This window comes from Xenopus laevis, chromosome 7L, assembly GCF_017654675.1.
Source record: "Xenopus laevis strain J_2021 chromosome 7L, Xenopus_laevis_v10.1, whole genome shotgun sequence".
Taxonomy (NCBI): Eukaryota; Metazoa; Chordata; class Amphibia; order Anura; family Pipidae; genus Xenopus; species Xenopus laevis.
The window spans coordinates 66,754,600-66,769,494 of record NC_054383.1 but is presented as its reverse complement, the minus strand read 5'-3'; the positions used below and the strand labels follow the sequence as shown (position 1 = coordinate 66,769,494).

Genomic DNA, 14,895 nt, shown 5'->3' with positions numbered 1-14,895 from the left:
CAAAGATTATCTTTAAAATATTTTGACATTTCAGCATAACATGGTTTTAGATTTATTTTAAGTACTGAGGATATTCAGATCATATGTATGACCCATAGCTAGGCTGACATGCATTTAATGCATGAGTAAATACATTTTGCACTATGACTTTGCCATGGTACAAACAACAATAAAAACTCAAGTCAGACAGAATCTACAAACAGACCTGATCATATCTTGGCTGTCATATGCCCTTTGAAACATTCTGGGACATACGCTGGGTAGATTTGGCCCACTGCCATCGAATTAGCATTCAATTTTCATCAGTGTCCTTTAGTAAATAAGCACTGTTCAAAATATCCCACTTCAAGGCATCATACTAAAGTGCACTGTATTGTGTATTCTGCACCTTGGGGGGGGCCCAAATACACCATTTTCAGTGTGGCAGAGAAATTCACCAGAGATGTAAAAACGTGCCAATCTTTAGCAAAAACAGACTGCTTATAAGGCTTCTATTTTGTTATTTGTATTTGTTATTGATTAAATATTCCCTCCCTCTTGTAGTTACCTTCTATCTTGACTTTATCACCACTGCTTGGTTGCTAGGATAATTATGCCCTAGCATCAGATAGCTAAATCTCCAAACCTGCCAGCTGCACAAAAAACTCTGAATTATTCAAAAGCCATAAAAAATGAAGAACAATTGTAAATTGTCCTGGAATACCACTTTCTATATTATAGTAAAATTTAATTTTGAGATGAACCTTCTACAATTTTTTTTCTTTAAACAAAATATTAACATGCTTCCACTATCCTAAAAATTGTATTTATTAACTCCTTTATTCCAGAGGAGTGCCCAGGTAACTGGATTTGTATTTTGAAGAAAAACATTTTTTCATTCATTTTGCAATCAATTTTTGATATTTCTGTTGATTTACACATAGGATAGTATTCAGCTATCCTAACGTATAGGGATTATTTCTAAAATTTAGTGCAGCCATAGGTTCAATGTACCAGAGCACAAGTTGGCATAAAGTACACATTTTGCAGTGAATTGTGCACAAATGGGTGCAATTCTGTGGTTGGGTGCAGGGCAGACATTGAGTGAAATGCTTCCTCTGGGATTCTCTATTCCAGTCTTGGGAATAACATGGCGAGTAAGGGTCATGCATGTGGACTTCAATGCCACCTTTTTTTATATTGCAGTAGCAAAATGCTTCCTCTGGGATTCTCTATTCCAGTCTTGGGAATAACGTGGCAAGTAAGGGTCATGCATGTGGACTTCAATGCCATATTGCAGTAGCAACTTGTGCCTAAATGTCATCTATTGACTGCATGGCACAAATCTGAGCACCTCTGATGTTATGTGCAATTATGAAAGAATACTGGCATATTGTGGGTAAAAACATGGCAGTTTGTTCAAAAACATGTGATTCTAACTACCTCTTCATTTTTAAAGCATTCTGTAATTTGTATCCTTTTTCTTATAATTAATAAGTACAGATCTTTGAATGTCAAAGAATGTTAAGTGTTTGTGTTACCCATATGTACATCTATGCCTAGAATGTCACTCTTTTTCATCTTGACAGACAATGATATTTGGCTTCTGTTCCTGTAAAATTACTTTCCTTCCTATTAGGCCAGACCAAGAGAGCAGAGACACTTATGAAAACTTTGTTTAATGTACTGAAAAGCTATTGCTGAGAACATTTAGGGAATTGATTTTCCTGCAATTGATGAACTCCCTTTTACTTTATCCCACTATTAATTACTTTTTTAGGAAATTAATTTAAAAGTCATAAAATGTAATATCTGAGCCAGACGTGTGTTGGAAGGATAAGACATGCTGTGTGTGATTCTGAGCATTTCATCTTGTACACACAGGAGAAACCTCATCCCTGCGTGATTATGCAGCAAACACTATGAATGAATTTCTTGGAATGTTTGGGTATGTACATCCTAATGTGCGGGATGAGCTTGCAAAGAAGATCAGCTTTGACAAACTAAATGCTGCTACCTCGGAGCCCCATACTGCTGAGGATGCACTCAGCAAACGAGCCAGGTTCTCTAAATATGAGGAGTATATCCGTAAATTGAAGGCCGGAGAAAACCTTTCTTGGCCCCCACAAGTAAAGAAGTGTGACGAACTGAACCCTAAAACAATGCAGGTTAAAGAAGGAGGAACACAACAACCAGCACAGCAACCAATCACTGGCAGACTACCTGGACTTGATTCAGGCATAGTACAAGAGATGAAAACTTCTGTTTTGCCCCTTTCAACTGCTACCACCTCACATATGCAAGGTCTTGTATCTAGAGCTTCCAAATATGATTTCTTCATTCAAAAGCTAAAAACTGGAGAATCACTGAAGCCACAGAATGGAAATACATATAAGAAGCCCTCAAAATATGACCTGGAGAATGTCAAGTATCTTCACCTTTTCAAACCTGGAGAGGGTAACCAAGACATGGGTGGTTCTATTGCTTTCAAGACAGGGAAAGTGGGCCGTCCTTCTAAATATGATGTTCGTAATATACAGAAACTCACCCCACTGAAGGCAGCAGCAGTTGTTCCAAGCCTAACTCCAGCTTCTCTTACGAGCAATCCTACCACCCCGGCACCAGCAACAGAGCAGCCTGTGACATTGCCCTTCAATACTCCAGAGTATCTTAAATCAACCTTCTCAAAAACAGATTCTATCACTACAGGGACAGTCTCCACAGTCAAGTAAGGACTTAAACATCTGTTACTAATTACTGACCACAAAGCTACTTGATTTCTGTGCAATTTCTATGGTGGGTAGCCTTTGACAGTTTCTACTTTATTACTAATTATATATATATGGCTTAAAGGAAAACTATAACACTGAACAATGCAGGTCTCTATACAGATATAATGCATAAAGAGCTTATATGTAAAACATTGCTTCATCTAAAGAAACCGTTTTAATAAAATATACTTTTTTTAGTAGTATGTGCCATTGGGTAATGCTACATAGAAAATGTTAATTTTTATGTAACGGCTGCCCCCTGGGATCATACGATTCACGGTGCACACATGTTAGATCACACAAAGCTCTGTCTTTTACTCCCACACTTCTTCCTCTTCCAGTTAGAACTGCATTATTTCTTGTCATGTGATCTCTGAGGGAGCACACAGACCATCACAAAATTCCAGTTTGGTAAGATTCTTTAATAGGCCACTGAATATGACACAAACTATATGTTGTTTAAGTACTCATTCTGGGGGTATAGTTTTCCTTTAAGAAGAGCCTTAAAATGCCAAAACCAAAATGCCAGAAGACCATGGGGTACATTTTTCAAATAGGGAAGTTAGAGGTCGCCACAGTCCTCTAGAGTGGAATTCCACCACTCTCCATTCATTTGTATGGGATTTTTAAAAGAGTATTTATCAGTGAGTGAAAGTTCATCCTTTGATAAATAGGCCTTTCAAAATCCCATAGAAATGAATGGAGAGTGGTGGAATTTCACTCTAGAGGACTGTGGCGATCTCTAACTTCACCCTTTGATAAATATACCCCATGTGGGGGTGTTACAGTAACAGACTTTAATAGGAGAATAGAAATGTTTGCCATAAAGAAAACTAAATCCAGCTATTATTAAGCAGCTCTACACTCTTGGCCAAGAAAAGTAATCTCATTTGTAAAATAAATATTTTACAAATGCTTCATGCACATAAAAAGCTAGTCGTTTTATCTATGCGTGTGCAATACCCTGTGATAGTTAGTGACAGGAGAAAAAGACAGCTCCCCATGTACTAGAGTACCTCTAATTGAAAGGCACAGTCACCCAACTCTAGCCACATTGATAAATAGTAACCATCTTTTTAAATACACTTTGGAATGTTCCCCTTTGATATCAGCTATACTGGCAGAAGTGGTGTCATTAAAAGATGGCAGCTAGGGAAATCTGCAAAGGGGAAAACTTTAATCGATTGGCATTTTTACAAAATAACCAATTTTATTATGGATGGTTGACTGTGCCATTTACAAAAATGGTATTACCTTAAGTGAGGGCCTGCTTGATTTAGTTCTCCTTAAAGGGGTTGTTCACCTTCCAAACACTTTTTTCAGTTCAGTTGTTTTCAGATTGCTCACCAGAAATAAAGACTTTTATTGACTAAGTTTAAAGTTTAATGTTCCATTCTCTGGTGTTTGAGTCTGGCAGCTCAGTAATTTAGGTGCAGACTCTAAACTACAATTTTGCAACATTTAGTTGATACATTTCTCAGCAGCATTTCTAGAGTATTAGCAACTATTGTATCAATTCTAACAGCTGCCTTTAATGAAACAGGGATTCTGCTCAGCAGGGACAAAGATAAGAAATGTATCAACTAAATGTATCAATTTAGAACTGTTTACAGGGTCGGCGACCCCCACTCCCAGAGCTGCTTTAGAAGGTGAAAAATTAAACGTTACACAATATTAGAAAAACAGTCACACATAGAAAATGATGTAATTGGAAAAAGTCTTTATTCCTGGTGAACTGTCTGAAACCAACTGAACTGGAAAAAGTCTTGGAAGGTACAACAACCCCTTTAAAGATACATTGAGAAAAATGTCCCATTTACTAGTTTAGAATGCATCTAGAAAAAATAATTAAGTACAGATTCTTAAATCTCATACAGTACATATACTATAGTTGCAATAGAACATTCTATATTTGAGGCACAGTTAAAATATATACAGAATCATCTTTCCACAAACAATGAGCCTTTTAAAAAGCCTTTAAAGAGGTAAAGAGTTTCTTGGTTTTGCTGCACCTTAGATAGTTGCAATAGTTTTTTTTTTATATATAAAAGATTTTGTAGAAACAAGTAATCTTAGCAATTGTCTGTTTATTTTTTAAATCTACAAAGTACATCAATTGTTCGTCTAGATTCCCCTTTTTTAAAATATTCTTTTATTATTTTTTCTACTCAGGGAGTCTTCTATACAGTCTGTCATTCAGTTAAAGGGATCCTGTCATCAAAAAACTTGTTTTTTTCAAAACACATCAGTTAATAGTGCTACTCCAGCAGACTTCTGCACTGAAATCCATTTTTCAAAAGAGCAAACAGATTTTTTTATATTCAATTTTGAAATCTGACATGGGGCTAGATATTTTGTCAATTTCCCAGCTGCCCCAGGTTATGTGACTTGTACCTGCACTTTAGGAGAGAAATGCTTTCTGGCAGGCTGCTGTTTTTCCTTCTCAATGTAACTGAATGTGTCTCAGTGAGACACATGGGTTTTTACTATTGAGTGTTGCTGTTAGATCTACCGGGCAGCTGTTATCTTGTGTTAGGGAGCTGCTATCTGGTTACCTTCCCATTGTTCTTTTGTTTGGCTGCTGGGGAGGAAAAGGGAGGGGGGTGATATCACTCCAACTTGCAGTACAGCAGTAAAGAGTGATTGAAGTTTATCAGAGCACAAGTCACATGACTTGGGGCAGCTGGGAAATTGACAATATGTCTAGCCCATGACAGTATCCCTTTAACTAAGTGACTATTATAGCGAATTTTGGAAATACAAGCAGATACTGGATACTGGAGAACTACACAATGCCAATGACTTGGGGCAGCTGGGAAATTGACAATATGTCTAGCCCCATGTCAGATTTCAAAATTGAATATAAATATTCAATTTTAAAATATTTGCTCTTTTGAGAAATGGATTCCAGTGCAGAATTCTACTGGAGCAGCACTATTAACTGATTCATTTTGAAAAAATATTTTTTTTCCCATGACAGTATCCCTTAATTATAAAACCGTCTAAGCAGAAGCTAAAGACCTATATGAAATTGTTTTAGAATACAGTTGTCTAGATCTTACTGAAAAACATTTAGGAAGACCTCTGCTCTATTTTTGGAAAGGGGACATTTTCTGTCTGATTTCTTGCAACAAACTATACTGTATATGCAAACAGATTGCATTTTAGTTATAGTAGCACTTCATTGATTGCCACTGACACAAACTGAAGATGGCTCAGTTCTTGGAAAGCATATGGAATGTTATAACAGACGACTGAATTAGAAACTAGCAGAGAACTGCAGCATACAGTATATACTTATGTAGCAAAAGCTTATCATGCAGGAACTGGTCTATTGTGTTTTGGATCTCGATTACTAACTTTCACATATGGACGTGGAAAGTGAGAAAAGTGTACTCTAACTGGTTATGCTCTCTCCCTCTCTCTGCAGGAATGGACTACCCCCAGATAAGCCCCCTGAAGATGTAAATATTTATCAGAAATATATTGCCAGGTAGGACTGAATTGTATAAAAGAGGGTGAAATATTTATCCCTCTATCCCCAGTGCCTGTCCAGCATCCACTATAACTTTTCTTTCTGTTTAGGACAGTGAGGTAAATGAAGCATATAGAACCATTAGGAGTTGAACAAACTGCCATCCCTATTATCAGGCTCTCAGTTTGTATATTCAGAACATCCATACATGGTGTTCCATGGATGTGTACACCATTGGCCTGCTTACCATTTCCCTCTAGGTACTTAGATTAAAAATGGTACCAAAACCTGCACAACACTAAATAGCAGCAGTCAAACCTTTCTCCACCTGTCACAGTTGTCGCAATAGTTGTATCTGTGACAGGCAGACCACTGGTTAGAAAAGTCCAAACAAGCATTACTGATTGAGCTCCGTTTGTCAACATTACATGGTTTTCAAGCATTCGGGGTTTGCAACTGCCACGGTTTTCCACCTCATGACACTGGCAGTCAAAACATCCAAAACATTAGCCCTACGGAGTTAGATTTATCTACACTTTTTAGCCCATTCAGACCACCTTTGTGCCTTTCAAAGCATTTTCTATCCTGAATTTCTACTGTATCTGCTTCTTTGTGTGATTGTTGACTTTCTATTTTCTCAGCAATCAGCAAATGATTCTCCCTTGCAGATTTTCAGGCAGCCAGCACTGTGGGCACATTCATTGTGCATATCAATACCGCGAACACTACCACTGCCTGGACCCTGAGTGCAACTACCAGGTAAAAAAAAAAAGTGGCAAATATGTTATAAACGCAATATATACGCTGTGTATAAAAGACAGAGAATTAAACATGAATATAATATATGCCTGTTGATAATATAATGCACAAAGGAACATTCCTGTATTGCTGCATTTTTCCATTTATTGATGTTTGGGGCTTCCAAATTACTTCCAATAGCACATCAGTATCAACTTAGGTTTGATGTAGATGTGCTTGGGTGTGGAATGTTCTAGAATGTTAGTGCTACATCACTTCTCATATCTGTGTTTTTAGGATAATGTATAATATCCTCTTTAAGAAAAAAAAGTATATTTTGCCTTTAATCCTCACTAGGTTTGTTTTTATTGACTTAAGCATTGCACCTCCCTCTACGATGTGCATGAAGTGTTCTTAAATAAGAATTAAACAAAGGTAGAGGTACGTTCTATGAAGAAGCATTAATCTAGTTGTACATTCTTTACTTTGAAACAGAAAGCCAGTCTGTATCTTGTATGTTGATTCAGTTTCAGATACAAACTATACTTTCACTGTACTTTCATTGTAAAAGGGATTTTTGAATAGTTGTAACCATTTTGCTTTCTCTTCAGAGATTTACAAGTAAACAAGATGTAATTCGACATTACAATATGCACAAGAAACGTGATAACTCTCTTCAGCACGGTTTCATGAGGTTCAGCCCGCTAGATGACTGCAGTGTGTACTACCATGGCTGTCATCTGAATGGGAAAAGCACACACTATCATTGCATGCAGGTAACCCCCTAAGATATCTGAGAAACACAATTTTATTAAGTTTATTCAAAACTGAGAAAATATATATTAAAAATGTTTGTTTTATTGTTTTACATAATTTGCAGATTGTGACCTGCTTTATTATGTAATATACTGTATACACCCACATAGGAAACATCCTTTTTCTCAATGCTGCTTGAATGTTAAGCCCTTTTGTACATACAGCCATTAATCTTCATCATTACCTTCACAGTTTTCAGCTAACTCTTACCACAGACATACTTTGCAATTCATTGCTTCCTACCTGCAACTTCTTCTATTTTTGTGCTTTATTGAATCTAAGTAAATTTACCCACTTTGAGCCGAGGAGCAGTACATTCAAATATAAATTTATATTTAATGATGGCTCATTTTGCCTATATATTTGTTTTGTATCAAAAGATTGCATGCCTCCATAACATATTAGGGAATGCCCATTTTGTCACCTGGAGTAGGCAGGCCCAGATTTGTGGAAAGGCCACCAAGGCCCGGCCTAGGGCGGCAGGATTATAGGGGGAGGCATGCTGCTCATCCACACCCACATTGGTTCAAAAACACTGGGGATGCACAAGAAATACAATATTTTTTTAATTTCCCATGCGCCAATCCCCCATCTCTGGTCCTGATGATGAAAAAGGGGAGGGGACAGGGGCGACGAATGGCAGTGGGCCTAGGGGCGTCCGCTATATAAATGCGGCCCTGGGAGTAGGTATAGCTTCTCTTGTACTGTTAAGGTACTGGCCAAGAAATGTAAGGACTTCAGACAAAAATCTCCCACTGCTATTGCTGAAAATCTGTATATTTACCATAGTACTATAAGCACAGTTGATAAAGGAGTTATTTTTTTTAATACAGTCCACCAGTAATTAGCTTACCGTTCTCTGCAGCCAATTAAATTTACAGTCATCTGGTCACATCAGTGCATGCAGCACTTTTGCAAGCAACTTCTATATTTCCATTTGACACATACCTGACCAGACCTTGTATTAGCACTTTCAGGTAATTGCCTTTGGCAGAGCCTTCAAATCTACTATTTGGGTACCAAACCACCTGTGTGCCATTACCCTTAAAGGAGAACTAAACCCCAAATTACTGCCAACCTCCAGTGACTCTAAATTCTAATTCATAACTTCCTTTGAGCGGGAACGCCTTTTCTTTAAAAACTGCATTGACCAGGGGTACTGTAATGTGAAAATGTCACCAGTATCTTGCTTCTTGCTCCCATTTATTACTTGCACTCAATAAAACTATGTGCATGTGCAGTACAGATACCACTAAGTTCTGTACTGTGCATGCACCTTTCTAGGGCTGTGCAGGGTATACTGAGTAAGCAGCAAGATGGCAGCAACATGCTTAACCATAAAGTACCCCAAGCTGGTGTGTTTTTAAAGATGAGCAACACAAGCGTAGAAGGTGAATCACAGGGGTGCCTGAGTTTTGCCACCTCAATGATTTTGTGTTTAGTTTGTGTTTAGTTTTCCCCTAAACTTTGTAAATTGGTTCTGATTGTGATAATATAATATATAATGTTATATGCAAGAAAGAATATACATATATAATACACAAAAGCCATGAATATCTTGTAAATCATATCCTTATAAACGGTAAGTTCTGATGTCATCAGTTATAAACAATGAGTTCTGATGTCATTTCTGTCACATGACTCACTGAAATTTGTGTATTATAATAAATAAAGTACCCCCAGTTGTAAAATATGAGGATATTAGAAGTTACCTCGGAGTTCCATGACCTGTATAAAAACGGCCTTCGGTGTTTTATATGGTCATGAAACTCCTCAGTAACTTATAATATCCTTATATTTTACAAGAGGGGGTACTTTATTCACTATATACAGTATATGCAACTACAGGGGATAAAGTTAAACGAGAATGATCATCTGTGTTTATACCAGCATATTAAGTTTTAAAGATTTTTATTGAATGAATGTATTCATAATTTGTGCTTTTGAAGTAGGAAATACATTGACTGTAAAAATAGTAATTTACATGAATTATATTATGGAAACATGAACCAACAGCAGAGAATGATCTACGTCTAATAGTTCACCTCTTAAAAAAAAAAAAAAAAAAAAGTTAGGTACAGAGGACTGCAGTGCCTGTCAAGCTCTTTCTATAGTACAACAAAAGGTGTAATTTAAAAAAAAAGAAGCTGTAGCAATAAGATTTGTGTAGGACACACTTTCGCTATGTCCATAATTGGTGTGGATAAATTTCAGTTCCTTGTTTATACAAAGCCGACATTTTTTAGGCTTTAGCATCAAGTGCCACACTGCAAATTATTCCTCGGCAGCTTTTTGTTTAATTCTTTTTTTCTTCTGATCCCGTGAAGGGGTTCTGTTTTTTTTCAAGGTGTCATTAGTAAGTACACTCTATTATAGCAAACAGCTGGAGGATTTTTTTTTTCTTTCTTCGTTTTGGGTATTTGTCAGGGTTTTGTTATTGTCTCTACTCATCAACCTGCTGAGAAGACAGGAATGAGCAAAGAAAGGCATGGGAGGCACTGCTTTCCTTCCCCCGTTCACTTGTGAGATGGTGCAGATCCTGGCACTTAGCTCCTGCTTTCGCCCCTCAGCTGCTGCATTTTGAGATTCCATTTTTTTTTACTCAATATGGCAAAGTTACCCAGTTTGCGTGGAGACAGATGCCAGAGCAACAACACGTCAAACATTCTGTTAGTGATGTGGAGTTTGCTGGGTACACAGCCTTTTTATAATGATCCAGTGCTTGTAGAATGTTGGTTCAAACTGTCCTGCCAAATGCAGCAGTATATAGCAGGGTATGTAAATATCTATGCCATGTTCAAGCGCATTGAACAAAACTAAGCACAATATAGATTTCTCAAGCAAATATTTGGTAAGTTTCTAACACTTTAGTTTTGTATTTACCTGAGAATTATATCAGTGACCATGTGATTTTTGTTTATGCTCTCACCCTGGGGTAACTAGAAGTTTAGGAATAGGTCATTTTCCATGAAGATACCTGCCGATACCCACCCCCCAGCAACCCATGGGTGTCTGCTTCCTCTGTTTTTAGTCCCCTAGGTTTCACTCAATAACCTATATGTATTGAAAAGTAGTGTAGATGGAAGAAATTAAATATGTGCCTCCCCTAACAGATTTGTTTTTACAGAAGGCAATAGGATTGTGCACTTCTGCAAATACAGCATTCAGTCCTACTGGCTTCTGTAAGAAAAATTCTCATTGGCAAGCAAAGGTGGGGGCCAGAGCAGAGCCAGGTGGCAGGGAAAAACTGCTGGGCAGTGCACCCGACAAAAAGGGCTTGGGAAAAACTCTGGGAGTCCATATAACATGGTTACATTGATCTTGGTACAAATGCCCACTCAAAAAAATGTTCATAGATGTTTTTGCATTGTGCAAGTGTGGGACATTTGCATTAAAATTAACTTTTAGGGCCTTCTTATCAATCTCCGAATTTATCTGACTTTTTTATTGAAAAACTAGAATCCACAATCAAACCTTATTCATTATAAAAAAATCAAGTTTTTTTTATCGGATCTGAGAAAAACCCTAAAAAATCAAGCGAAAATCCAAATTGTACGATTTTTTTCACATTTCTTTCACGAAAATTCAGAATTTTTCAGATTTTTGTCTGAAAAGCCTGAAATAGTCGGATTTTCGGGTTAAATTCCAGCACAGACCACAGAGACTTCCAAATAGGATAGGGACCTCTCCCATTGACTTATATACAATCTTGGCAGGTCTGAGATGCCGGATTTTCGGTTTCAGACTTTTTCCATCCTCAGGGTTTAATAAACCTCTAAAAATGTAAGGTTTTTTTTCCACTAAAGATTTGGATTTTATAGTTAAAAAATTACATTTTTCGAGTTTTTGCCATTTGGATAATAACCCTCTTAGTATGTAGATGATGTTAATGTAAGGAAATATGTTTTGTGTGTTACTTGGTTAGACATTAATATTCTGCCTAGTTTTAAGGGTCGCTAACCTTTTCTCTCATAAATACTTGAAACAGGTAGTCGTTTTGGTTGCATGGCAAATAAATGCAAAATAGTAGTAGTGTACAGTACAGACTAGCTGCAAGGTTGCACAGATTACTATCGTCTTTAGTATTCTGTAGTGCATTTTTTTGAACTATAACTTGAAATTTTGTTTAGTTCTTGTTTTTCCTAAAATATTTCATTGCTATTTGTTCTGTTTTTCTCACTTGCTTATTGAGCTGGTAAACTGTACTTTAAACCTCTCGATAAGATGCATCTTATAGATCCACTGTGTTGCTGTGGGGCACGTTGTTTCCATTTTGCTTTATTAAAGGGTTGAATGTGTCTAACAGTATCAGCTCCAGTGATTTACAGTATGCCTGAATAGGTTTACATGTGTTCTGCTGTAAAGCTCCCAAGGGTTCTCTGTGGAGGTCTTTGTCCAAATGATGTCTACGAATGTTATTTCTATCCAGAAGCTTTCAATTCTATATGAATTATGGTTTGCGAATTTAAGCTACAACTGACCCAGTATGAGGAACTGTGGATATAACACTGTGGGGTATTATTTCACTGCACATATCTGTATTTTCTTGTAATCTGGTACATTTATCATAATGATCCCACTAAATGAAGTTTGGAAAGGATAAAGCAATAGCTATCACTTGCTGATCTCTGTATATTTAGAGAAGCAAATTTTATTTGCACAGAACATTATATGTCTTTCTGAACGTGTAGTTGCCTCCTTGGGCCAGTTTCATATCTTGTGCCGAGTGCAGGACTGTATGTGCAAGGATAGCCTGTACTTAACATCTGTACCCTGATGCTCTTTTTAGTGGAATACATATAAATACACATGGACTGCTATTCAGTCAAGTCTGACAGTAGATACCCAGAAATATTCCTGCAAGTCACATAACCTATTGGAGGGACAAAGCCTATAGAAACATAGTGCCTTCATATAATTATTTAATATTTCTAATTGAGATGGTCATATTGCACATAATATATTTTGATTCTGTTTCTTTTAAGTACAGATATGAAGCTACTGACTAATTCTAAGGATGTTACTGTACTTGTGGGATTCTCTTGAGTGCAAATCACTTGTGGTTTTCTTGGATTACATTTGCAACAAAGTCTGCAATGTGCATATATATTTTTTTTTACTAGAATGAGGGTAATGGGTAACATGGGGGGCAATTTCTACATGTTTTATTGATCGAGTATCTTCCAGCTTAGTAGACAGACAGCACTCAAAATTCCCCCTACACTCTTTCATGTAGGAATCACCAGCAGCCATGGTTGCACTCTCATGTCAGGTGATTATAGCTAAGATGCAGTATCCAGCATTTTTGAGTGATATTTCTGACCTGCAAGTGCACAGATTGTACTGTTCTGTGCTTGAACCACAAATTTAGCTTGTTTGTGTTTCACAGGTGGGCTGTAACAAAGTATACACCAGCACCTCTGATGTCATGACACATGAAAATTTTCACAAGAAGAACACACAGCTGATAAATGATGGCTTTCAACGGTTTCGCGCTACAGAAGACTGTGGCACTGTTGATTGCCAGTTCTATGGACAGAAAACTACCCACTTTCATTGCAGGTAATATTATGGCCATAAATCAAGAGATGGGTGATACAGATGTTGTATGATTCTAGTGAGCTATTCTATTTTCCCAGTTGTCACACAAACGCTGGTAACCATATTAGTTTGTAAATCTTATTGCAGTGATATATTCTTTGTTTACAGGAGACCTGGCTGTAGCTTCACTTTTAAGAACAAGTGTGATATAGAGAAGCACAAGAGCTACCACATAAAAGATGATGCTTATGCAAAAGATGGTTTTAAGAAGTTCTACAAATATGAAGAATGCAAATATGAGGGTTGTGTATACAGCAAAGCCACCAACCACTTTCACTGTATCCGTGCTGGCTGTGGCTTTACATTCACTTCCACCAGCCAGATGACTTCACACAAGCGCAAACATGAGAGGCGGCACATACGCAGCTCTGGGGTCCTTGGTCTCCCATCATCTCTAATCGGTGGCAAAGACAATGACATTGAGGAGTCCAGCAATGATGACTTAATTGATTTCTCTGCTTTAAGTAGTAAGAATTCCAGCTTGAGTGCCTCTCCCACCAGTCAACAGTCTTCCGCACCCATGATCACTTCTGGTTCTGAGGTTCCTTCTCCTCAGACAAACAAAGTCACCAGCACTGTTCCCCCCAACAGCAAGGTCACTGGCCTCCTTTCCCAGACATTGCCCAGTAATATGCCCTTGGCTTTGGCCCTTTCTAGTTCAGCACTTCCCGGAGCTGGGCCCTATTTCCCAATTATAAGTGGGCATGGGTGTACTTCTCTCCCTGTTAGCGGCACTAACTCAATTCCTGTAGTTGCCCCAGACTCTTCTCCACAGTCTGCTTCAGGAGCCAGTGATCAAAATAGCAATTTGCCAGCTGCCCCATCCATTATGGAAAGGATTTCAGCAAGCAAGGGGTTAATCTCACCTATGATGGCACGACTGGCAGCAGCTGCCTTGAAGCAGTCTCCATCTCTTGAAGCAGGTACATTGTATTCAAAACCAACCAAAAATATATGAATTATCTTTGAAAGTAAAAAAAAAAAGCTGAAGCGTGCAGCCTATAAGCCTATAGGTCACAGTTAAGTTATGTATAAACGTAACTTTTTAAATGCTGTTTGCAATTTTTGGATAATTTTAAAAACCATGCAGTATTTCAGTCTTGTTTATTTTATTACAATGATTTTTGTTTTATTTTGTTTTGTTTTTTTTGTTGGCAGCAGTGAGTGATAGGTCAGATAGTGTCATCGCTGTAGAGCCTGGCAGCATCATTTTTACAATGAATCTGTTTCTAAAAATCTGTCTTGCCTATACTTCAGAGCTCACTTACCCAAGCGTGTGCACATCTTACTGAAAGAATTTAGAAATCATAAGTACCTTTTTCATTTAACTGAAACGCTATTGTAATTTTGCAAAATTCTCATGTATACTGGGAGATAACCGAGACACCTCCTAGGTAGGGATATGCATTTACAACGTACTGCTGACAAGCAGAATGGTAGAGTTGTTTGCAGTAGAAAAATGTAAAGAGGCACTCTAATAAACCAATGATACACAAAATAAAAACTATAAGTACA

General features: G+C 37.5%; 1 protein-coding gene across 7 annotated transcripts in view; it reads left to right on the top strand.

The window, feature by feature from the left end:
* casz1.L (castor zinc finger 1 L homeolog) overlaps positions 1–14,895 on the top strand; it is a 253,395-nt gene that overhangs the window by 224,300 nt on the left and 14,200 nt on the right. For 5 of the 7 annotated variants that reach the window (XM_041569137.1, XM_018225650.2, XM_041569136.1 and 2 more), the window contains 6 exons: positions 1,864–2,707; positions 6,181–6,243; positions 6,894–6,984; positions 7,575–7,739; positions 13,169–13,341; positions 13,489–14,303. In XM_041569137.1, coding sequence (XP_041425071.1) covers positions 1,864–2,707; positions 6,181–6,243; positions 6,894–6,984; positions 7,575–7,739; positions 13,169–13,341; positions 13,489–14,303 — 2,151 coding nt within the window. Of the gene's footprint in view, positions 1–1,863; positions 2,708–6,180; positions 6,244–6,866; positions 6,985–7,574; positions 7,740–13,168; positions 13,342–13,488; positions 14,304–14,895 lie in introns of all 7 variants that reach the window. The other 2 variants (XM_018225651.2, XM_018225648.2) reach the window with 1 other exon arrangement.